The following is a 25,408-nucleotide window of genomic DNA, read 5'->3' as shown; positions in this document are numbered from 1 at the left end:
AGCACACAAGGTAAAAAAAAAAAAATAGAAATAAATGTATAACCGAGAAATAAAATATAAACTGTAAACTTGAAATGTGAACTTAAAAGGTGGTTTCTCATATATACATGCAATTTACAATATTGCAAAGCAGACATATGACATGGGGATAAAAATCCTTCCTCAGCCTCTTGTGTCTGTGTCTTCAGACAGTGGAAACCCCAGCCTGGTGGCAGTAGAGGGAGTGTCCGGGGTATAAACGTCATGCAGGTTTGGGAGGCGAGTCTCTTAAAAAATAAATAATAATGCATTGTTTTTATATAGCCACACACTCTCTTGAGGACCAGGAAGTCCTGCCTGTAATCAAACCCAAAAACCTCCAAATACTATTCAGAGAAAATGTTTATGCTACAACACTGAAATTATAGAGAAGTTTAAAGCTGTAAGAAGTCATTCATTTGAATTCTGCCACACAATAAGATATACAAAGTTGACACAACCACTATAAGCTTTTGAGCTATTGAGAATAAACATGTGTCTATTTGACACATTGACCAATGTATTGTACAAACAATTAAACACACGGTCAACAAAAAGACGGCAGAATTAAAACACCAAAGAACAGAGATGAGTTTTAAGATTTTTTTATTTAAAAACAGGCAGTGTCTGAGGCTACCTAACACGCAGTGACAAACTGTTCCAGAGTCTGAAGAGGCTGCAGCTGCAACCACAAAACCACAACCTCCTCAGAGCTTCAACTTTGTCCTTGCGACAAATCAGAAGCGAGCGCCCCTCCCGCCTCAGACCTGAGTGATACTTAAATCAGGTAATAATATCTTATATCAACATGTTTAAATGCAGGCTACATAATATTAAATAAAACAGATTCACTGAAACTTAAATCAAACCTGCCATCATAAGAAAATTAATGCCAAATGGGTTATTTCTCTTTAGTTCACGCACTTGTTTGGGAAAACCGAAAGGGGAACGCTCAAATAAAACCTATCCTCATCATAAACGTTAATGATAAGCTAACATAAAATCGTCAGGTAGGTCAAATTCACTTCAACTGTTAGTGCTCTTGATAAACCTTGCTCTTGTTAAAGGATGATAATGCACAATGTTTGTGTATCACCTGAGAGATATAGTAAATGAAGGGCTGCAAAGGTTAAAAGTCAAAGATAATAGAGCACGATCCCTTGTTAGGTTCTGAGGAAGCCGAGGGTTTATGCCTCACTATGTCATGTGATGTTTGTTGAATGGTTGAGGAGTTTTCGGAAACCAACCATTTTTTTTTAATCAACACGAAAGGAGGAAAGTGGCGCTACTTCTTTCAGAAAGTGAGTCTTTAAATATGTGTTAAATATTAGATTTGTGTTCTCGGAGTTCCTGTTCTAGTGAATCTGCCTTGAGCGTTATGAATTATACAGAATAAGGCTCTAAATAAGAAGTGAAGTGAAGGCTTGAACATTGCTCCAAGAGGCCAACTCGACGTGTGACGTATGTACATGAATACACACCCATTTCCAGACAGATTCAGGTTACTTTTGGTTATTCCACGGGAAAATTATGTCTCTTCGTGCTCATTTGAGGTGGGTGGAGAGCAGACTGAAAATATGTTGTGGTGCATGTGTGCACTACAGACAAGATTTTGCAACTCTTGGTGGGTTGTTTTTCGTTGCTGTCAATCATCAGGCCACACCTAGTGTTAAAAAGGAATTCTAGACATTTTCAGGGGCTTTCCAATCAATATTTTTTTATATATAACAGTGTATAAAATGAATATGCAGAATGCAGTCAGAGGCTTTTGAGTGCTTTTTTTAAGTGTCCTGTATCTGTGTCACGTGGGTTTCACCACTGACCCGTCTTTTCAGGACTGGAAGCTCTTGAGCATTGATACCAACAAGTGACGTGAACACAGATCCTGATTTACTTGTTAACCTGAAAATATACATAGGACCTATCTTTAACCAGACACATGTATTACAAACATAGTGACACTAATTGAATCAAGGGGGAAATATACTTTTGCAATGACACTGGCGATGTCTATTAGCTGGTTTAGTCTAGATAACTACGGAAGCCCTAAGCAGCCATGCGTTCAAAACCGAGGAAAGTAACTCATTATCACTGGAAAATAGAGAAAACAATGTGTATGAATGCATGGCCACTTAGGGCTCCCGCAGATAACAGTACATGTACAGTATAATTAATAATTTGTCAGTAATAGATATTACCAATGCGGAGATCATTTTATATCTATCCATAATGGAGAAACTACTAATGTGAGCAGATAGACCGTAGAATGGATTTCGTTCATTTGTGTTCTGTCTTTAAAATTACGTTATTATTATTATATCATCGCATTATATGTGTATCTGTCAGCATTCATCGTGTCACTGTATATCCAAAAACAAAGCCAAGGGATCTTCTTTTCTTTCACAACTCATCCAAGTGGTTTCTTCTTTCAACTGGTAGAGAGTTTGGGTTTAGGTATTTGGAACATCAGTCGGTGGCACCCACGCATGTCTGTTAACAACCGAATACACTTCTGCAATCACAGGAAGTTGTTGTTTTCTTTGTTTTTTAACAATTAGTGGTTATCAAGCGACCCTCTAATTGCAGGTGAGTGTCTGCTTGTTAACAGACCCTAGTCATGTAAGTCTCAGGTGTAGCCCCCCCCCACACACACACACACACAGATATTCCTACGAAAAGGCTGAACTAACTAAGTCCTGCTGCCTTTGTTTTTAGTGTTATTTTTCCATATAACACATGTAGTTTTTTGTGTCATATTCGGCTCTCATGATGCAAAATGTTTAGTTCATAATAGTTAGAACCAGTTGACTAACTGTAGACCGAGTCAAGGGTAGATGCGTTCTGTGGAGATATGTATTCTCTGTGGGTTGCGGTTATTCATGAATGTCATCTGTCATGTTTACAGAAAAAGTATGTATACACACACAACACTGCGGTCCTTAAGACACACCCTTTTTCCAATAGTAAACACAGTGATGTGTTGCTACTGTGTGGTCAAACTGAATGTTCTTATATAAGAAGACGTAAAGTGAAAGTTGTAAAGTGACTGTGGAAAAAATCACCAGTCAGGCATAACATTATGACCACCTTCCTAATGTTCTGTAGGTCTCCCTTGTGTCCAAAACAGTTAGTTAGTGGGGGCTTTGGGTACTATGGGTTGAGGGGAGGGGCTTCTGTGGATCATACCATTACCATTTGTGGCTGGGGATGGCTGCTGCCATCAAGGAGAGTCATTGCTATGGGGTGGTGGTGTTTGCTCTGGTAGGTGGGTGGTACATGACATCCACACGAATGTCCCAAAGTTGCACCACACCTGGTTACAGGACGGAAATGAATACCATCTAATGCTGTGCAGCAGGCTACATCAGCCCTGGGGCATTTTGGGGCGAGTCCAGCTGGCAAGACGCGGCTTTGGCCTTCCAGTAATCAAAGAAACTTGGCGTAAGGCCTCAACATCAGAGACGCCGTCAGGAGGAGGTTGCAAGAAGTGCAAAAGCTGCTTCTCTCGCTAAGCAGGGCCAATGGAAGTGGTGGGAAGGCCCGGAGAGGAGAAAGCTCAGCTGGAAATGGAGGCAAAAAACATCAGCTTTATTATCAGAGCTACCGATGATGTGCTGCCATCTCCAAAAAAACTCAACCAGTGGTATGGCGATGTCGAAGGAGGATATTTTCCCAGGATCTTTATACCGTTTGGAAAGGGTAGTTCACCTACGCACAAATCCCGCGACAATTTCTCACGTTTTGGATATTTATTTGGTACACAGAGAATAGAAATTGATTTCAGTGCTGAGGCTTCGGTCAGTTCACCTTGGGGGTAAAATGAACCAAAAGCCCCACTTCAGGGACGTACAGTGACTTTATTCTACCCGCCCGTAAGACAATGGGGAGGAGTACTGCCTCTCATGTGTCAGTGAGTTTCTATGTGTACTCAATTAGCTTTATATGGTTTGCAGCATGTGAGATATCAGGATGTGATGTGTCCTAATCTGTGAGCAAGCTGTAGCAAAGCGAAAAACAACTCCTTATATGGTGAGATAGCGTATGTAACATTCTTCCTGATTCTTCCCGAGGTTATACATAGGCTGAAGGCCTTATTAACCCCTAAAAACCCAACAGTGAAGACCCAACCTGCGCCCTTTTGACCGGGTGTAAGACCAGCCTCACACTTGAGGACCTGGAGGCATAACCATGTCCTCAAGAGCCTGGCAGCAGCTCTTGACAGCAAGAGGAGTACGACCAACTCCTTGCCCCTGAGATAGCATCTAATTCTATCAAGGCCCACTGGAGTTTGCAGCTACCACCCTCAGACCAGACCTGGCACTCTTGTCACCTTCACTGAAGGAAGTCTACATCACAGAGCTCAGAGTCCCGTGGGAGAATTCAGTTGAAGAGGCCTATGACTGCAACAAAAAAAAATATAAAAAAAAGAAAAAAAAATGGTTTTACACAGAACTGGCTGCAGATGCACAACAATGAGGATGGAATGCAAAAATCTATTCTGGATTTGTGATTTATTCTACCATCAGGCTGTTAAAAGACCTAGGAAGTCATTATTCAAAGTGCACACTACTGATGATGTGGCCCGTGTTTTATGATTCCCAGCAGGATACTGTATTGTCAAAAGATGCTCAGTGTTAATTTACTTGTCCTGTCAGTGGTTTTAATGTTTTGGCTGATCATCATGCATCTCTAATAGGAATTAGCTGTTAAACCAAGGGAGGGTTTTACAGTCTGTTGTCAGACCAAATGCAGAACACAACTTGGACATTACTGTCTTTGTGCTTCCACCACATACCATATCTGTAGATCTGTCATCACTGATATGGAAATTATACAAATATTCTACATAGGTGACGGCTGTGTTATTTTAATTTTTTTTTATATAAATGTTGTTAGTGTCTCTCGTCATGCTGGGTGTAACTAGATGGTGTGTGAAGTAATACAATACATATTTCTACTTCTGATATTTATATGTCAATCTTGTACTTGTAAACTAAACATGATATCAAAGACTTTTTCCCACGGTGTAACTGTTGACCAAAGTTTCTTTAAGACGTGTTTGATTAAGGCTCAGCTTTGCTGTATTGAGGATAAAGCATGTGAGCACAGAATAGGGATGTGAAGTCAAACTTGCTGGCTGCATCCCAAGATGTGCTGTCACTTATGTCCCATCCTTGATCTGCCTCAAATCCAGACAGCTGTTTCTTTACATATATCACATGTATAATTTCTTCTTGTAAACCTTTGTTGTCAGAAAATACCTTCTTTTTTATTATTTATCTTATAGCACTTTTATAGTTTATTATCAATGCAAAAGACAATAAATGTGGCGCATTTCCCACCACAGAGACACTTAACTTTGAAATGGGGCAATGTCACCGGGGCTTCAAATTACCTTTAGGTGTGTCTGTGTTTGTGTTTCAGTTGTGGTCACGGCCATTTCAATGCGGATTTGCCTATGGTGGCTGTTGTCTGCTCGGGTTCATCTTACCTGTTCACTGGATGCCCCTCCCTCTCCCTGGTTCAACATCACAACACCTGCTGCAGCTATAAAGGAAACAAAGGAAGGACTGGATCGCACTGGATCCCGGTGGAAGAGCAGCTCACAGGTCAGCCCAGCTCAGCTCAGCTCATAAAGAGAGAAATCCAATCCATCCAGAAAGTCGAAAATAATCCACAACTGAGAGGTGAGGATGACTTCCACGGCAGATCGACTGGCCCGTCAGCAGGAGAGGAAAGAAGGAATCGGGACCAACGAGAATGCAGTGAAGTTCTCCCAGCAGGATTATGAGACGTTGCTGCAGCAGTGTCTGGAGAGGGGACGCCTGTTTGAGGACAACTGCTTTCCGGCTGGGGGCACATCTCTGGGCTACAAAGAGTTAGGGCCATACTCATCAAAGGCCAAGGGGGTTGTTTGGAAGAGGCCAACGGTAAGAAGATGAATACAGTTTGTTCCACATTTAGACTATTTCATCTATGGAAATTTATCAAAAGTGCTCAACTTTTTATCTTTAATATATAGGAGCTGTGTTCCAACCCAAAGTTCATTGATGATGGAGCCACAAGGACAGATATTTGTCAAGGTGAACTGGGTAAGTGCGAGGAAAGAGGATGGATACAGTCACAAACGTTCCAGTAGAGCAGGTGTCTTCAACGTTTTTCAGACCAAGGACCCTCAAACTGATGGAGAGGTTAAGGAGGGACGCCCACCTTCCATATTCTACATTAAACTGTTCAAATAATACACAGGTTCAAATATTCAGTATATTTAAAAATCGAAAGAAGAAGTTTGTTGTTGTTACCCCAGTTGTATCTAATATCAGTAGATATGGTCATGTACTGTATCTGCCCTTGTTTACCTGTTTACCAGGTGACTGCTGGCTTCTGGCTGCCATAGCCTCTCTGACTCTGGACCAGAGGATCCTGGCCCGCGTGGTGCCTCCTGGACAGAGTTTCACCGAAGATTATGCTGGAATATTTCACTTCCAGGTCAGACAGAGAGCCTTCTCGTTGGACCTCTAATACCCGAAAATGACTTGTTTAATGCAAAAGCTGAGTGAATGAAAAAAACCTGCAAGGTACTGATCTGAGAAACCGCTTAACAACTTTTGCTCTGTAACTTCTTGCTCTGGTGATACCTGCCCTCCATATGGCAGATAAAAGAAAAGGTCATGATGATTTTTAAGACAAGTGAAAGTGAAAGCTGCAGCTGGAGTAAAACATACAACCCAAGGACATCAGCTGAATGACTGCAGAGGATTCAGTGACACTGACTTTCGCTGACAGAAGTGTCTTCTGTTCAGTTCTGGCAGTTCGGTGAGTGGGTGGACGTGGTGGTTGATGACCGTCTGCCCACCAGAGATGGAAAGCTGCTGTTCGTTCACTCAGCAGAAGGCTCTGAGTTTTGGAGTGCTCTGCTGGAAAAGGCCTATGCTAAGTAAGGATTATTCCACTTATATATTTATATATATATTGTATCATCCAAACCTCAATTCGCGGTAAATGCACAGTGCTGATACAGCCGGTCTATTCACATCCCTCTGTGTCCTGCAGAGTCAACGGCTGCTATGAGGCCCTGTCGGGAGGAAACGCGATAGAGGGATTTGAGGATTTCACCGGAGGAATCGCAGAAATTTACAACCTAGGCAAGGCCCCGCCGAACCTCTTTCAAATCATCAAGAAGGCCCTGAGGCTCGGTTCACTGCTGGGTTGCTCTATTGAGGTAAGTCTTATTTTCGTAGGGATTTACGTGACAGTCGTTGCAAACAAACTCCCAACAAGAATGATTTGAAAATGTAACTTTCAGGTCTCCAGTGCCTATGACACAGAGATGGTCACAGCCCTGAAACTTGTAAAAGGACATGCGTACTCACTGACGGGTGCAGAGGAGGTATGTGAAATATCTTTTTCCATGATCTCATCTCATCTTCTACTACCGCATAAACTCACTAGGGTCATGGGCGGGGGGTTGCTGGAGCCTATCCCAGCTGTAACCCCTGGACAGGTCAATCTATCGCAGGGCTAACACAAAAACAAACAACCATTCACACTCACACTTACACCTAGGGTCAATTTAGAGTCACCAATTAGTCTATCAGACACAGGGAGGTACATGCAAACTCCGCTCAGAAAGACCAAGTGCCAACCACCGAGCCGCTGTGCTGCCCTGTTTTCCATGATACTGCAAACGAATTACTTTCAATTACAAAGCCTTGCTTTCTCCTCCTAGGTTAATTTTCAAGGCAAGCTGGTTGAGCTGGTCCGCGTCAGGAACCCATGGGGAAAGGTGGAGTGGACAGGGCCTTGGAGTGATGGGTACATTTTAATATTATGTATCCATAAACCATCAATTGCAAGTGGTTAATGTCAAGACTACACAACAAAACACATCTTATCAAAAATAGATCCATGGAGTGGAAGCACGTGAGTCCAGATGATAAAGCAAAACTGAACCACGTGGGTGAAGATGGAGAGTTTTGGTAACAGTATTTTACACTTCATTTGGACTCTAAGCTTTATAATCACCATCGCTGCTGAGACTGAGGTGAGCAATGCTTTCCTCTCCCTAGGTTGCCTTATTCAGACTTCCTCGGACAGTTCTCCAGGCTGGAAATCTGCAACATGACCCCAGATACACTCACGAACGATGACGTGGGCTACTGGAAGTATTACCAGTTTGAAGGGATGTGGAGGGTCGGCTCCACTGCTGGTGGCTGCATTAATAACCGAGGTAGATAAAAAAATAAAGAAATGATGATACAAATCCTGCAGGTCGAGCAGCCCCACTAAGCTACCTCTTGTTAAAGAAGACATATTTTTGTGTGTCTGTTCCAGCCACGTTCCCATCCAATCCTCAGTTTATGGTGAGTCTGGAGGACGTGGATGATGATCCCCTAGATGGAGAGGACGGATGCACCTTTCTGGTGGGGCTGATGCAAAAGGACGGACGTCAAATGAGGAGAATTGACCGAAATCTTGAGACCATCGGCTTTGCCATTTATAAGGTGTCTTTGAATAATTTAATATTTCACATGAAATTATTGACTAAAGAAAAATGACTGAATACTAAAATATTTTCCTTTTTTACAGGTCCCGGATGAGGTTTGTCTCCTTTTCTTTACTGAAATGCAAAACGGGTGTCACGTTGCTTGACTGCACTGTGAATTTCTGCAGCTGTTTGATTTCCCAGCACTGAAACTCTCGTTAATCTTCAGTACAAGGGCCGCAGCAACGTCCGCCTAGGTCCCGACGTCCTGCTGCGACAGAGAGCTGTGGCCATGAGTGACACCTTCATCAACTCGCGTGAAGTGTGCGGCCGCTTCAAGCTCCCTCCAGGAGAATACGCCATTATTCCTTCAACCTTCAAGCCTCACAGGAATGGACGTTTCATTCTCAGGGTGTTCTCAGAGAAGAAGGCTCAAACCAGGTATCTGCGGTTCAGACTTTTTAGTTGATGCTGCCACCTAGTGGTCAAAGCTCAAAATCCAGCTTGTTTTTTATTGTGTGTGACAATTCATGCTCAACAAAACTTGGTGTACATGTTATTTTCATACACTACAACAAGCTGTGCCCAATCTGTGCATTGTTTTTGTTTGTTTAACATTTTTAATTGATTTTCTTGAAGATTCAATATAGTTACACATCACAAATACTCAAAGAACCCAAACAGAACTCCCTCCCTCATGCCCACCCTTAGCCAGCCTATCCCGTAAATGTAGCAGAAAATAACTCAAAATGCAGTGCAAAAGTAGCCAGTAAAAAAAAAACAACTGCATAGACCACAAACAAACAAACAAACAAGCAAACAAACAGCGTCACTTGGTTGTAGTGGACTTTGTATGGTCCAGGTTCTCTTAAAACTCTGTATAGAGCCTTTCAGGGTGTGTCTGATTTTTCAATCTGTGCATTCTTGTTTATTTTAGTCGACTAGAGGAGGACATTGATGCTGTATTAGAGGAGGTAAAAACGTGCTTGTAAATAACTTTTTATATATATATATTCTTTCCACTTTTGTGTTATGAATAAAATAAATGTCAGATTAAACTTCAAATGCTTAATATACTAAAGTCAGCTGTATGCCTCAAACCTTTTTTTTTCATTTCATTCATCTCTCACAGAAGAAGATATCTAAAAGTGACGTGGATCCTCATTTCAAGCATCTCTTCAAGCAGATTTCTGGCGATGTAGGTTGAGTAACGGGAAAAATGACAGTAAATCAAACATTTACACGTTCCTGAGGTGGGTATTACGATTAAAATTCAAATAATAATAAGCACGTTTCACACAGGACATGGAGGTGTCAGCGTTTGAACTGGTTGGAATCCTGAACAACGTCGTCTCTGCCCGTAAGTGGAACTAAATCGGATTCATATAAACTCAGCCCCTTTGTACTGACATTGACGTGGTGTTGCTCTGTACCGTGTTGTTGTTTTCTTGCAGGGTCTGACATCAAGACGGATGGATTCAGCCTTGAAACCTGTCGCCTTATTATCAGTCTGCTGGATGTATCCTCTGCAAACATAAAAAACACAGATTCTGTAGAGTGTCGTGCTCCAAATATGCCCGAAGTTATTTTATGAATCTTAACGTTCTCCAGAAAGATGAAAGTGCCACATTGGGACTGATGGAATTCCACATGCTTTGGACCAAAATCAAGAAATACCTGGTAAGACGTGACCGGTGTGGTTTTTAAAATAACCCAGGCTGTGCTGGAGCTAACACGCGTCTGTGCGGGTCATGCAGGAGATCTTCAGGACTCACGACAAAGACCACTCCGGCACCATGAGCTCCCATGAGATGAGAGAAGCCGCCACTGAAGCAGGTGACGTGCCGCAGCCGTGTTGAGAAGTCTCAAGAATCCACCAAATATCTACATTAACCTAGAACAAGGGGCCATTTAGAGCAGGGGTCTTCAGACCAAGGATGAACTGAATGAAATTTAAATCTGTGGGGCAAAATTTAAAAAGACAAATATAAAAATACCTAATAAACCAAAGATTTTGCGACCTGTGATTTAGGTGATTTAAAACTAACCGCAGTTTAGGTGCTTTAAAAGAATCTAAATTACACACTTAGATTGGTGAACTTTAAACTGGCCCTGATAGACTGGTGACCAGTCTGGGGTGTATCCCGCCTCTCGCCCCAGGGACAGCTGGGATGCATTCACTTTGAACACAGCACTGCAAACGGCGTGGCACATTTTTCCGGGTTTAAATTGCACCTAAACAATGGGCGCTACAGGAAGAAGGCCCATTGTGACATTATGTGTGCATCTGTGCCTGTGTGGATGGGTTACTGACAGACTAGATAAGCCAGTTAGAGGACTCCCGCCCTTGCACATACACATCATACATTTATAAGTTTCCACATGAACAAAACATACACGGGCGAGGCTGCGCAACATTAAGTCTTCCAGTAATCACCCTGCTAACATCTGACGTGTTTAAAAAAAACAAAAACAAAAAAAAACGACACTCTCCCGAGGATCTGAAACAACCAGCGTGAGCCACGCACTCTGATAGGAAACGATGATAACGTGGCTTATTTTAATTCTGTAGGCTTCATCGTCAACAGCGCGGTGCTGCAGGCCATTGTCAGCCGTTACGCCGATGCTCAGTACGCCATAGACTTTGACAGTTTCGTAGGCTGTCTCATTAAACTGGAAATGCTCTTCAGTAAGTGTCAGCTCACCCCGCATTTTCTAAACTGAAACAGTTTTTACATCGCCAGGAGGCTCATTTCTTTATCCCTCTCCCTACCAGAAATGTTTAAGACCCTGGAAAGAGGTGACTCGGGGAAGATTGAGCTGGATTTGCAGCAGGTGTGTGTGAGAAAATACATACCTGAAGCCACAGATTTGCCGGCAGTCCTGATTTAGAAAGACGGTTGTGTAATTGTGTTTTCCTCTTGCAGTGGCTGTGCCTGGCGATCTACTAGCTCCGAAGACGACACGAGCAAGGACCCCTTCCGACAAGACGATTCACATAACGCTTAAGAACGCTTAAGACGATAATTCCCAAGCCCTTAAAATGTGTGATTGTAACAATATCTGGGAATATTTTAGGTCACTTGTTGAAATGTGAAATCAAGAAATTTGTTTTGTTTTGTTTTTGTTTTTTAACTCTTGGGCTTTTGCAGCTTCTGTCAAATGATTAAAAAAATAAATAAAAGAAAGAAAGAAAGTAAGAAACTAGGGCTCTTGAACCTTTCTGTTTCTAAATTGTAGTGCCAATTTTACAAATCAGATGTTTACATAATTAGAATAGATAGCCTTTGCTCTCCATTTTAGCTTTTCTGTTTGTAAGAATTAGTAAAGAAGCACAAATGATGCTAATAATTATAGGGACAAAGAAAGTCAAATAAGGTATAAATACATCTGAGGCTTTATTCAAATATTTTCCACCTGTTTATGTGTCTGCATGTGGGCCACATCAATAAGATGAGGCAGGAGGGGCTGGCCTTAACAGGTGAGCCAGTCCAAGCTGCCTGCCTTGAACAATAAAGGGTGTGGAGACGGTGGATGTGCATGTATGACAGAGCCTGTCAAACCGCACACACGGACCGAGAGGGAAGCCGCAGACAGGCAGAAAATCTCAAACCCTTCCAAAGATGTCGGGCATTGCAGCAAAGCTTCAGCACATGAGAGAGAAGTCGCACGGCATTGGATCCAATGACCACGCGGTGAAATACCTGAACCAGGACTTTGAAGAGCTGCGGAAGAGCTGTCTGGAGAGGGGTCAGCTGTTTGAGGATGACTGCTTCGAGCCTGTGGTCACATCCCTGGGCTACGACGAACTTGGACCAAACTCCCACAAAGTTCGGGGGATCACCTGGAAGAGGCCTACGGTGGGTGCAGCAGAAACATGAGTAGAAAGGACAGAGAATAGAGGCTGCAGTTACTATTCATCCTGAGAAAAGTAATCCCCCTCCCATTGTCGAGCTATGTTATTATCTGGAAGGCAAAGCTAAGAACTTTCTGCAGCTTTCTGTGTGTGTTTGCATGTTATTTTGAGCCTTGTGTAAGTAATAGTTTTCATTTCATTTTTTATATCGGTCATTATTTTCACCTTCCATGATTCAATACGCAGTATAACATCTCAATAAACCATACAAATGTAGGGGGAAAAAAAACAAAAAAGAGAAGGGAAAAAAGTTAGACCGCTTTAGTAATTTTGTTGCATACTTCCATGTGAGAAGTCACAGGTAGCCATTTGGTGATGTAAGCTCATTTCTGCTTATCCACATAAGAAATTCTTAAGATTTCAGCGTGATCTCAACAACCGTTGTGCTAAAAAAAAAAAAAAAAAAAAACGAATACGATACGAATCCCACTCTGCATATTGAATATTTTTATTTTATTTTTAAAGCTTCTATGTCCTTAACAAGCTAAAACTGATAATATATTATATCTTTGTGTGTTAATGTGATGTGTTTATTTATTTATTTTCCCTCAGGAATTGTGCTCCGATCCAAAATTCATAGTTGAAAGTGCCACCAGGACTGATATCTGTCAGGGTGCACTTGGTGAGACACGCACGCTCACACACACACATACACACACACACCAACATGCAAAATCATCCATCCGTGCAGCAATGTCTGTTTTTAAAAAATTCAAATTTTAAGACCGCCTTGTGTTTATCCAGTGAATCACATGAGCGGCGCTGGCGCAATAAAACTCTTAGGAATGAAACATGTTTTACATACTTTATGAAATTTGCATGCCTATCTTAAACTTCCAAATATCTGAACATAACACAGCAGCATCTGTCGATGTTGTTCGGTTCTCTTCCCTAGTTTCATCTCATGTCTTTTGCTTAAATTTGTTCGATCTATTCACCAATAATATGTCACCTAGACGCTGATACCAGCTTTCACACAAAACACAACACCTCTTTTAGTCTTCTCTGTCCACACGCAGGCAAAATCCATGTGGGTGTGGATGAGCCGGTTTGAGAGATGGGACTAACAGCCACGCGTTTGCACAACTGAGGTTTTTGCGCAAAGAACCTAGCTGTGAATAAGGGACATTTTCTCAGTGTTCAATTAGATTTACAGCTCACTTTATCCTGTTAACTTGTGTTCAGGTGACTGTTGGCTTCTGGCAGCCATCGCCTCCCTGACTCTCAACAAACAGGTTCTGTCTCGTGTTGTGCCACACGACCAGAGCTTTGAGGAAAACTACGCCGGCATCTTTCACTTTGAGGTACGACACGCCGCCTCTTTTGGAGTCAGTTTGTATTTATTTGCCGTTACAGCGGCGCAAACCGGTCTGATTTGACCCGCTGCTTGTTCCCAGTTCTGGCAGTTTGGCGAGTGGGTGGACGTGGTGGTGGATGATCGTTTGCCCACAAGAAACGGAGAGCTGCTGTTCGTTCACTCTGAGGAGGGCTCGGAGTTTTGGAGCGCCTTGCTGGAGAAGGCCTATGCTAAGTACGGAACAGCTAATATCCCTCAGTTTGTTTCCGTGTCTGTTTTCAAGGCTAAGTCCTTCGTTACTTCTTATCTCTTTAGGCTAAATGGATGCTACGAGGCGCTTTCTGGGGGCAGCACCACAGAGGGATTTGAGGACTTCACTGGAGGCATTGCCGAGAGGCATGACCTGAGCAATCCAGACCCCCATCTCTTCAAAATCATCAAGAAGGCCTTGAGCAGAGGCTCCCTGCTGGGATGCTCCATTGATGTTTGTTTGAGCTTCTCGTCTCACTGCAGCGTGGCAGTTATCTTTGTGTTATTATGAGATTGTTTCAACTCAGAAGATTCTCCTTTTCCCGTCTTAGATCACCAGCGCGGCTGACTCAGAGGCCATCACACACCGCAAGCTGGTGAAAGGCCACGCTTACTCCGTGACAGGAGCGGAGCAGGTAAGGAAGTCTCCTCTGCCACGTCGGCCACTGAGTGAAGCTGCAGAGGTTTTATTTTATTCTGCACATCGTCGTAGATGTTACTGATGTTAATTACTGAGTCATCTTTCTGCATCTGTGTCAGGTGGAGTATAGAGGAGAAATGGTGCAGCTGATCAGGATTAGAAACCCGTGGGGTCAGGTGGAGTGGACTGGAGCTTGGAGTGACAAGTGAGTCGCAAGGGAAACCGCTATGCTCTGATCATTTTTTTTTTAGTCACTTCGTTTGTTCCTCAGATTACACGCCTTAACAGATCTGGTGATCTTCTCAACTGCCAGAAGCAGATTTGTGTCTTAGAGGGAAATGCCTGCAGGACTATTTTATGTATCGCTATGAAGTTTCCAACATTTATGTCCAGCCTCAAGATCTAGCAGCTTTAACTTGTCAATGTCTTTGAGGTCAATGTTTATGAGCATGCTAGCAACAGTGCTATTAGCATACATAGTAGGCTCACTGAGCCTCACACGCCATTAAGAGCAGGTTCCTTTATTTATTTAGATAATCCTGTGACCAAAACATGAAAAAATACCTCTTTAGAAACATAATCTCGAGATTCGGAGTTTCACAAATGTCAAAACGACACGGCTTAAGAACACGACTGTCAACTTCACTTAAACTGCTCCTAACAGATGGCTTTTCTCATTTCCTTGACATTGTGCCTCCTGTGTTGATGTGATGACACAGACTAATTGAAACTTGTTTTTTTCCAACATGCATACAACACACACACACACACCCAACAGGATTTACCAGGCTGGTAAATCCTGTTGTTTAAAAGGCTGTTTCACTGACTTTGGTTTTTGTGGTTATGGTGTGGGTGGAGCATGTATGACATGCCCTCTGGCAGTTGCACTAATAACCACTTGTGACTGCGAGTCTGCATATGTGTGCAAAGCATTACGCAAATAAATCTTTCTAATATCCCAAGTTTCTATTTTCTAGTTCACGCGAATGGAGATATGTGAGTGACGATGACCGGGAGAGGATGACGAACCGCTCTGAGGACGGAGAGTTCTGGTAAATTTCACTACAAGCGTCACATGTATTAATTGTGCCCAGTTATAGATGCTTTGTGCTAAGCTGTGTTATTTTTAAAGAAAATAATGTAAACAACCAAACTGTGGCCTTCTTTAAAAGTACAAAGAACAAATTCAGCAACAACATCACATCAGAAGGTTTGAAGCTCAAAGGTGTCCGGCAAACAAAAATGTTACGTGCATTCTTAGACTGCGAGAGAAACTTCCATGGCTGCTTCTTCCACAGGATGTCGTTTTCTGACTTCCTGCGCCAGTATTCCCAGCTTGAGATCTGCAACCTCACCCCAGACGCTCTATCGGGAGACGATTACAAGAAATGGGCAGAGGCGGAGTTTGAAGACACGTGGAGAAGCGGCGTGTCCGCTGGAGGCTGCAGAAACTATCCAAGTACGACCCGACGTGACTGTAAAGTCAGTGCCGTAATGCTGTTGACTCGCTCCCTGATTGCTCCTGCTTCTTTTCTTCTTCAGACACCTTCTGGATGAACCCCCAGTTTGTTATTAAACTGGATGAGGTGGATGACGACCCTGATGATGGTGAGGAGGGCTGCACCGTCATCGTTGGTCTGATGCAGAAGGACAAGCGGCGTAGGAGGAAGATGGGCGAGGACATGGAGACCATCGGGTTTGCCATCTACGAGGTAAGGAGCTGCCTCCGAGATGGATTCCTAGTGAAGAGCAGAGGTTGAATATTCAACGTTTGGATCTTGTTCTTACGATTGTTTTTTGTCTTTTTCCAGCTGCCTGAAGAGGTATGTAAGACAAAGTGTCTGCACCTTTCTCAAAGTATGAGTTGTAGATTTTCAGTTCTGGAAATGTACCTTATAGATATTTGTACGTCATATTCAAAATAGAAGGTTCAGGCCGTCCCTGTGTGACCATTCAGCATGTCTTTTTTTTGTTGTTGTTGTTTTTTTCATTTCGCAGTACTCTGGCCAAAGGCAAGTGCACTTGAAGAAAAACTTCTTCCTGTACAGCTGCTCGGCAGCGCGATCCGAGACGTTCATCAACCTACGAGAAGTCTGCAACCGCTTCTGTCTTCCTCCCGGAGAGTACCTCATCGTCCCCTCCACGTTTGAGCCCAACAAGAATGGAGACTTCTATGTGCGGGTGTTCTCGGAGAAACAGGCCGACTTCCAGTACGTTCCTGCCAGAAATATGCACAGTTTCATAACGACAATGTCACAGCAGTGCCTCCTGTTCATGCCTTTGTGTTTGCGGCGCTTTCTTTTGACTTGTGTCTCCTGGCCCGCATTGTCTCCCTCTTTTTGTCTGGGTCTCTGGGTGTGGCATTCCTCTTGGCCTCCACTGTTCTTGTTCTTTCAACCAGCTCAGTAATGTTCCTCTATTGCTATGAAACCTCTTGAGCGAGTAATACTAAATCTGTAAAATTTTTTGATTACACTGTTTATTTTATTTTACTAGATAATATTTATTTATTTATTTTATTTCAATCTAATCGCTTTTATTTAATGTTGCTTTTTTACTTTTGTTGCCTTTATAGCCAACATATTTAATATTGCATAACAATATTTAAAATGATAATTAACTATGACTTGACACTGCTTGCAGAGAGATTGATGATCCCGTAGACTGCCATGTCGAGCAGGTAAAATCATGTCTGTTGATCTGGAAGTTTTAGAAAGGGGTTACAAATTAGCTCTGACTAGATAACCAGTATGCATGACATCTGTTTTGTATTTATATGAAATAATGTTTGATGCATTTGTCCTGGCTCAATAAAAGTCTAAATAAATACAAATATATAAAGAAAAGATGTAAGATGCTTTCTATATTTAAGCATTTTTCTTTTTCTTTTTTGCCTTCTTCAGATTCATATCGATGAAGACGACATCAGTGACAGATTCAAGAGGCTGTTCGGGCAGCTTGCTGGAGACGTAAGTAAGCTAAAGGTCTGGTGCATCATCTTCTCTGTTCTTTTCGCCCTTATGACCAACAAAGTGTCTGTGTCTCATGCCTCTTAGGATGTAGAGATCTCTGCGTTTGAGCTGCAGAGAATCCTCAACAAAGTGGTGACAAGGAGTAAGAAGTTAATTCTTTCTTGTCGTTCAAGCATGCACAGCGCGTGCGGTCACTGCAAATTAACTTGTTTTATCTTTTTTTTTTTTCAGGAAGCGACATCAAGACCAGTGGGTTCAGCCTGATGACTTGCCGCAACATGGTCAATCTCCTGGACGTATCCTTCCTGTTTGAAGCAAAGATGTGTCAGGAGACTTCATAAAGCAATTAACCTCTTAACACCTCGTTATCTGCTTTTAGAGAATGAACTGAATAGCGTTTGCATTCTCGTTTAAAGCTGGATGAGATCAGGCCAAATCTCAAATCTCATGTCTGTATTTTATTGCAGAGTATGTGGCCAGGCTCTGGCTCCAAAGACGCAAGAGGGCGCCGCCCATATCCCATAATGATCTAAAACAACGGCCCTGATCTCACTGCTGTTATAAATCCAGAGTAAAATATCCAGCTGTGTTAATAAATAGGTGGATTTCTAGTTACTTACTGATCTAGCAGGAATAATACCAATAAATATCCTTTTTAAATTCCCAAGTTCTCTCAGTTGAATAAATGTCTATCCGGTGCCCACTTTAATGTCATTATGGAGCTTTATTGCTTCATTTGCCATAAAAACATTTTTAATCCTTGCTGTCTGACAATATTTTCTGTATTGCATGTTCCAGTCTTAGCTGATGCTACGCATTACTCATCAGGTTGCAAATATCCTTGACATTGTTTTTAAAGAAAGATGGAAGCGGGAAGCTCGGACTGGTGGAATTTAAGATCTTGTGGACCAAGATTGAGAAGCTCCTGGTGGGTTCTTTATCTGTATTGTAACATATTTTTATTTTAGAAGACTCGCATGTGATGATTTTTTTATTTTTTATTTTTTTACATTAGGATCTGTACAAAGAGAGGGACACCGACCAAAGTGGCTGTATGAGCTCCTCTGAGATGCGCATGGCTGTTGACGCTGCCGGTGAGAAATGGATTTCATTAACCTCCTGAGACCCTGCGTCCTCATATGGGGACGTTACATTTTTCATTTAAACTTATTTTCCTCATTAGCAGATGCTTTAGTCTGCCATTTAGTGGTAGAAAAGGTTAAGACTTATTTATTTATGCCTATTAACGTTTCTAGTTTGATATGATGCGCAAATTTAACAAATTAGCAATTTTTGCTAATTAGCAAGTACTCATTTGAGGACGTTGGGACTTCATTGTTTGCAATTCTGTCATTGCACAGCCAACAGTTTTATATTTTGTCAAACTATCTTTATAATATAGGTAATGAAATAATCCCAGTGTCCACATATGAGAACATATATTTATATATTTATATATATATATATTTTTTTCAAAAACTACAACTTCCTATTCAAGGATGATGCAGAGTTTTTATACATCTTAGGTTCTACTGATCACAAACACCATGGAGAAATTATAAAAACGCATACCGAATAAAAACTCGGGTCTCAGGAGGTTATGAGGATGCAGGAGAATGATATTTGAGTAAAACTGAGGAAATGTTTTACATTAATGGTTTTCTTTGCCTTTGTCCTTTCCACCATTGTGCGCACTTCTTTTGGCAGGTTTCTCGCTCAACAACTCTCTGCATCAGATAATTGTGGCCCGCTACAGTGAGCCAAACCTCACCATTGACTTTGACAACTTTGTGGGCGCCCTGATTCGCTTAGAGTCGCTCTTCAGTGAGTCACTGGCCTTAACAACACATTTCCGTACCACCGTCACACGGACATTACGTAAAAAAAATTCTCCCGTTTACTTTAATCCAAAACAGACACCTTCAAGACCCTGGACAAGGACGGATCTGGTGAAATAGAGCTGAACTTCATGGAGGTAAGGGACCGCCCGTTATTATGAAACAAAAAGACGGATGGATGCATCACACAGTAAGCCGTGTCTCTGTTTTCCTCCACAGTGGTTGAACCTGTCGATGGTGTAGACGAAGAATGACTGCCGAAGAATTCAGACGTGTGCTGCAGAGTCATTTCTGAACATTTGTTTACTCTTTTGTTAGTTCTTACAATGTGTGTGTGTGTGCGTGTCAATGTGTTGGTATATAACAACTTAATCAGTGTATTTGAGCAAGAACTTAACGTAAAATCACAATCTACCACAAATAAGAATGTGTTCATTCATTACTGATTAAAAAAAAGTATCAATTTAGTAGAGTATGTATGTCTGAGAACAATATTTTGAGGATTTCTGCCATTTTGCTGCCTCTGTTCTTTCAAATCTTAACCTAAAATTTTGGGAAATATCTCCAAATTCGAAACAAAGTTGTGAGAAAATATCTCTCGCCTCTCCTGCCGTTTGTATGTGTGAAACAAATTAAAAGTTAGCAGTGGTGGGCAGATGGTTTTAATTTTCCACCGAGAAATGGAATTATTTCAGATTTGATGCCAAACTAATGTAACAAACCTCATGTGGCTGCTTCATAATTACCGTACGGACACGAGAATATCCTGTATTTTCTGTAGAATTTTACTACAACCTGCTGGTGAAATCTATGATCAAGACAACGCGGTCTTGGAAATTCCACGCAATTAAGTAGCATTTCCTCAATTTGCTTCGGTCGTCACCTCATTTAAACTTTTAACATCAACAAAGCATGAGATGAAGCGGCGGGATTAACTGGATGCAGCCAAAGTTCGGACCCCGCCCAGCAAACAGAGGTGCAACACATCCGACTGGAAACTTGAACCGAGGTCGCAGCCACAATGTTTTTTTGTCCAGAACGGGTGTAAAGTTGCTTTTTACACGCTAAACCGGATCTGTGCGAAGGATTAATTGACACGGTTCACAACTTTCACAACATGTAAACAACTTTTTAAGTAACAAGGATCATACTTTGACTTGAAGTGACAACATTTAAAAGTAAAAGGTAGGGTTTTAAAAAGAAGCTAAATGCAACTTTAGGAAAATGTAAGTGTGATTTATATTGTCTCATACTTGTTGTAAAATCCTGCTGTATGTGGGTCAACATTCAGTTTATGGATAGTAACCTTGGCTATATCAGTATTACAGGCATAACATTATGACCGCCTTCATAATATTGTGTAGGCCTCTGTTGTGCCTCCAAAGCAGTTCTTTCTTTGCTTTACTTTATTAGTTTATTGTGACATGGACAGTCACTATTATTCTCCTGCACAAAGTGTCAGTAAATAGGGCAGCTTTAGCTAATAAAGCTAACTTCCAGCTGTAGTCCCCGGCCAGGTGGTAAAGGGCATCCTAAAAATGGAATACAATACAAGGTTGTATCAACATAAAAAGGGGAAAGAAAGGAATAAAAATTATTTTTTAAAAAGCAGCAGGAATTTACAAATGCAATGCAAGTCACATCTAAAAATCAACACAGAAAGGAAATCATGCATTAAACACGGAGTTGGCTCTCAGAGCCAGCAGCGCCAGAACCACAATCACGTGCTGTACGGCACAATGCGCAAGCAGAAGCTATTTCATACAGCACACTCACTCTCTAGCAGCACAGCACAATACATGTATCAGACAGCAGCACATGCAATATCAAGACACATCTGTAATATCAAGCAGCTCAAAACCATTCTGACTCATGAGAGAATGGGCCTTCTGAGGGCTTCCTCTGTGTATCAGGCTTGTTCCGGTGCATCCCACTGATACTTGATCAGTTTGGGATCTAGTGAATTTGGAGCCCAGGCCAACATCTTTTTTTTTTTGTTTTGTTTGTTTTGTTTTTTTGAGGTGTCGTTGCTATGGGGTGAGGCTTCCTGGTCTGGTCTAGGGGAGTCTCACATGTCTTAGTAACATCCACATTAATGTCAGGGCCAAACGTTTCCCAGCAGAACACTGTATTGTCACGAGATGGTCAGTTTTATTCACCTCACCTGGTCATAATGTAATGGCTGATGGGTTTATGGTAAGAACTTCCCGTGGATTTTTTTTTTTTTAATATGATCAAAACAAAGTAAATAGGTGTCAAGGTAAAACAAACAAACCAACAAAAATGAAACACATCCTTAAAAAGTTTTATTTGAAAATGTCCTTTCTTCCTTTCTGTTGATAGACATAACTTACTCACTAGACAACGCTCACTAGCCCCGGTGTTCGGTGACGGACAGTGATGACACTCTCTGCCAGCAGATGTCACAGTTCTCGTAGATTTGGGTTTCATCTGCTCTGACATCACCAACTGGGTGGTGGCCAAAATCCCAAAGTGCTTGCAGCAGCATGAAGTTTTCATCTCACAGAGAGAGCTATGCAGCAGCCATTTCCTGCCCTGTGTGGTTCGCAGTTGCATTTCCCCTTTTCACAACTGAAAGCTGCTGCTGCTGCTGCTGCTGACAGCCATTAGCTCTGGTAGCCATGTCTTAAGTGACGGTTAAGGAAGTCACAGTTAAGATGACGAGCCTAAAAAGCAACCATCAAAAACTGTTTCCCCACTAACTCACATTTCTGCTGTTCAAGCCGTGGGACCTACAGATGTGACAGATTCAAATGATTCTGGTGTAGTAGTTCTGGTGCGGGTAAAGTACAGCATCAAACACCCTGCCTTTCTGGAACAGACGCTAGTCCGGATGTTGGGCGGGGACTCCGTGTCTCTGCAAGCCCCGAATCCACGTTAAGGAAGCAAAAGCTCTGACGCTGAAGCAGAATGTCTGTATTTAAAAATAGTCTCCGTGGTGGAGGAGTTGTACCGAACTGTCACAAGCTACATCTTGCATCTTGTATTTGTATCATCATCAGATTCTTACATGCAAACCTTAGTCAGACGTATGTATCTATGACAAACGCATGTTTATCTTGTTTCTCCTGTTCATCTCTTGTCTCTTGTCTGTCTCTGCGTGGCTGGCCTTGCGCACATGCGTTCCTCCAGATGAGCTGGGTTTCTGCTCTCTTCCTGTTAAAAGGGAGTTTTTCCTTTGCCCCCGTCACCTTCAGGCTGCTCTGGAGGTTTCAGCCCGGACTTTGTAGAGTGTCCTGAGATGGGTGGACTTTTTTTTTGTTTTAGATATCTATTAATGATTAAGGGTGCTATCAACCAGGAAAGGCATAACGAAATTACTATATATGGGGTGTTTTATCACTCGTGTGTTTTATGACGTTCGGAAGGAGCTGTTGGTCCCCTTTTTTGGCCTGAGACCATTTGAATTGTTATTGAAGCCATATAAATTTGATTTGATCTGATAACTCCTATTTTGAACATGTTAGTGAAAATAAAGAGAATAAAATTAAAATTTAAAAAAATGCTTTTTTGCAAGCTGATGTTCAAACAGGAGTAGGAAGAACTAAATACTTATGTGGTCCTACCCCCTTGCTAACTGACCCATAGTTATGGAATTCCAAAAAAACAACCCAAAAAGATATGACTGATCAATGTCAAGTCCCTGTACATTGTGAAAATAAACTTGTATTTGAAGTGATTCCTGTTTGGACATTGTTTAAACTCTGTATTCAGACGGTTCCACCGTTTTACCCCAGTAGCTGATACAGATAATTTGTTTTTTGTTTTTTAGTTTAAACCCTTGTTTTCTTCCTAAGTTGCACCCTCCTTCTCTTCCCTGAAACATTTTCTATATGTTGTATTGTAATAGGTTGTTTCTTGCTTTGTACGTGAATATTCCTGATTGAAGATGCACAATGTCATGAGGCTTAAGTAGATTTTCGAAATAATGGACTGGTGTGGTTTCTGTAGCATATAATGGCTGTAAAGAACCAATGTAGGTGTTTCCACGAACCTCTAAGCAATAGATTAAATATGGCAACATTAGTAAACAGCATAGGATGGACGTGGAGAGACCTGTAATTCAGAAAATGACAAAAATACTTTTTGACAGTTTAATATGCATATGATTCATGTGAGATTCCCAGCTAGTTTTGCCATCAATCATTACCCCTAGGAATTTAATTCCATAAGCCCGTTCTATGTTAACACCCTTCATGTACACCCATGCTTGATTTTGAAGTCTGTTGTTACTAAATGGCATGCTGTTTTGTTGTTGTTGTTGTTGTTGTTGTTTTTGCTAAATAAAATTGAATTGAATTGAATGATGGGTAGATCTTTTCTTTTTTTTTTAATATCTATTAATGATTAAGGGTGCTATCAACCAGGAAAAGCATATCTGAATTACTATATATGGGGTGTCTTATCACTCTTGTCTTTTATGACGTTCGGAAGGAGCTGTTGGTCTCCTTTTTTGGCCTGAGACCATTTGAATTGTTATTGAAGCCATATAAATTTAATTTGATCTGATAACTCCTATTTTGAACATGTTAGTGAAAATAAAGAGAATAAAATTAAAATTTAAAAAAATGCTTTTTTGCAAGCTGATGTTCAAACAGGAGTAGGAAGAACTAAATACTTATGTGGTCCTACCCCCTTGCTAACTGACCCATAGTTATGGAATTCCAAAAAAACAACCCAAAAAGATATGACTGATCAATGTCAAGTCCCTGTACATTGTGAAAATAAACTTGTATTTGAAGTGATTCCTGTTTGGACATTGTTTAAACTCTGTATTCAGACGGTTCCACCGTTTTACCCCAGTAGCTGATACAGATAATTTGTTTTTTGTTTTTTAGTTTAAACCCTTGTTTTCTTCCTAAGTTGCACCCTCCTTCTCTTCCCTGAAACATTTTCTATATGTTGTATTGTAATAGGTTGTTTCTTGCTTTGTACGTGAATATTCCTGATTGAAGATGCACAATGTCATGAGGCTTAAGTAGATTTTCGAAATAATGGACTGGTGTGGTTTCTGTAGCATATAATGGCTGTAAAGAACCAATGTAGGTGTTTCCACGAACCTCTAAGCAATAGATTAAATATGGCAACATTAGTAAACAGCATAGGATGGACGTGGAGAGACCTGTAATTCAGAAAATGACAAAAATACTTTTTGACAGTTTAATATGCATATGATTCATGTGAGATTCCCAGCTAGTTTTGCCATCAATCATTACCCCTAGGAATTTAATTCCATAAGCCCGTTCTATGTTAACACCCTTCATGTACACCCATGCTTGATTTTGAAGTCTGTTGTTACTAAATGGCATGCTGTTTTGTTGTTGTTGTTGTTGTTGTTGTTGTTGTTTTTGCTAAATAAAATTGAATTGAATTGAATGATGGGTAGATCTTTTCTTTTTTTTTTAATATCTATTAATGATTAAGGGTGCTATCAACCAGGAAAAGCATATCTGAATTACTATATATGGGGTGTCTTATCACTCTTGTCTTTTATGACGTTCGGAAGGAGCTGTTGGTCTCCTTTTTTGGCCTGAGACCATTTGAATTGTTATTGAAGCCATATAATTTTGATTTGATCTGATAACTCCTTTTTTGAACATGTTAGTGTTATAATAAAGAGAATAAAATAAAAGATACGTGATTATAAAAAAAAATGCTTTTTTACAAGCTGATGTTCAAACAGGAGTAGGAAGAACTAAAGACTTATGTGGTCCTACCCCCTTGCTAACTGACCCATAGTTATGGAATTCCCAAAAAAAAAAAAACAACCCAAAAAGATATGACTGATCAATGTCAAGTCCCTGTATTTTGTGAAAATAAACTTGTATTTGAAGTGATTCCTGTTTGGACATTGTTTAAACTCTGTATTCAGACAGTTCCACCGTTTTACCCCAGTAGCTGATACAGAGAATTTGTTTTTGTTTTTTGTTTTTTAGTTTAAACCCTTGTTTTCTTCCTAAGTTGCACCCTCCTTCTCTTCCCTGAAACATTTTCTATATGTTGTATTGTAATAGGTTGTTTCTTGCTTTGTACGCAAATATTCCTGATTGAAGATGCACAATGTCATGAAGCTTAAGTAGATTTTCCAAATAATGGACTGGTGTGGTTTCTGTAGCATATAATGGCTGTAAAGAACCAATGTAGGTGTTACCCTGAACCTCTAAGCAATAGATTAAATATGGCAACATTAG

At 41.2% G+C, this 25,408-nt stretch overlaps 2 protein-coding genes across 2 annotated transcripts; both read left to right on the top strand.

Moving 5' to 3' along the window:
- Nucleotides 1–709: 709 nt before the first annotated feature.
- Nucleotides 710–11,707, top strand: LOC125019147 (calpain-2 catalytic subunit-like). The gene is made up of 22 exons (XM_047603677.1): nucleotides 710–805; nucleotides 5,443–5,948; nucleotides 6,041–6,110; nucleotides 6,389–6,507; nucleotides 6,822–6,955; nucleotides 7,072–7,240; nucleotides 7,325–7,408; nucleotides 7,748–7,833; nucleotides 7,923–7,997; nucleotides 8,088–8,248; nucleotides 8,353–8,522; nucleotides 8,608–8,619; nucleotides 8,733–8,944; nucleotides 9,441–9,477; nucleotides 9,636–9,701; nucleotides 9,806–9,863; nucleotides 9,958–10,022; nucleotides 10,115–10,183; nucleotides 10,261–10,339; nucleotides 11,076–11,192; nucleotides 11,280–11,338; nucleotides 11,431–11,707. Exons 2-22 carry the CDS (start codon nucleotides 5,712–5,714, stop codon nucleotides 11,452–11,454), a joined length of 2,103 nt encoding a protein of 700 aa, XP_047459633.1. The 5' UTR covers nucleotides 710–805; nucleotides 5,443–5,711; the 3' UTR covers nucleotides 11,455–11,707.
- A 324-nt stretch (nucleotides 11,708–12,031) lies between these two features.
- Nucleotides 12,032–19,663, top strand: LOC125019146 (calpain-2 catalytic subunit-like). Its single transcript, XM_047603676.1, has 21 exons — nucleotides 12,032–12,363; nucleotides 12,972–13,041; nucleotides 13,605–13,723; nucleotides 13,817–13,950; nucleotides 14,032–14,200; nucleotides 14,298–14,381; nucleotides 14,506–14,591; nucleotides 15,364–15,438; nucleotides 15,685–15,845; nucleotides 15,929–16,098; nucleotides 16,198–16,209; nucleotides 16,385–16,596; nucleotides 17,030–17,066; nucleotides 17,290–17,355; nucleotides 17,443–17,500; nucleotides 17,590–17,654; nucleotides 18,218–18,286; nucleotides 18,374–18,452; nucleotides 19,066–19,182; nucleotides 19,275–19,333; nucleotides 19,416–19,663. Exons 1-21 carry the CDS (start codon nucleotides 12,127–12,129, stop codon nucleotides 19,437–19,439), a joined length of 2,103 nt encoding a protein of 700 aa, XP_047459632.1. The 5' UTR covers nucleotides 12,032–12,126; the 3' UTR covers nucleotides 19,440–19,663.
- Nucleotides 19,664–25,408: the final 5,745 nt, after the last annotated feature.

The sequence above is a fragment of the Mugil cephalus genome, chromosome 13 (assembly GCF_022458985.1).
Source record: "Mugil cephalus isolate CIBA_MC_2020 chromosome 13, CIBA_Mcephalus_1.1, whole genome shotgun sequence".
Lineage (NCBI taxonomy): Eukaryota > Metazoa > Chordata > Actinopteri > Mugiliformes > Mugilidae > Mugil > Mugil cephalus.
The sequence above is the reverse complement of the archived record's forward strand: the minus strand, read 5'-3'. Positions and strand labels throughout refer to the sequence as shown.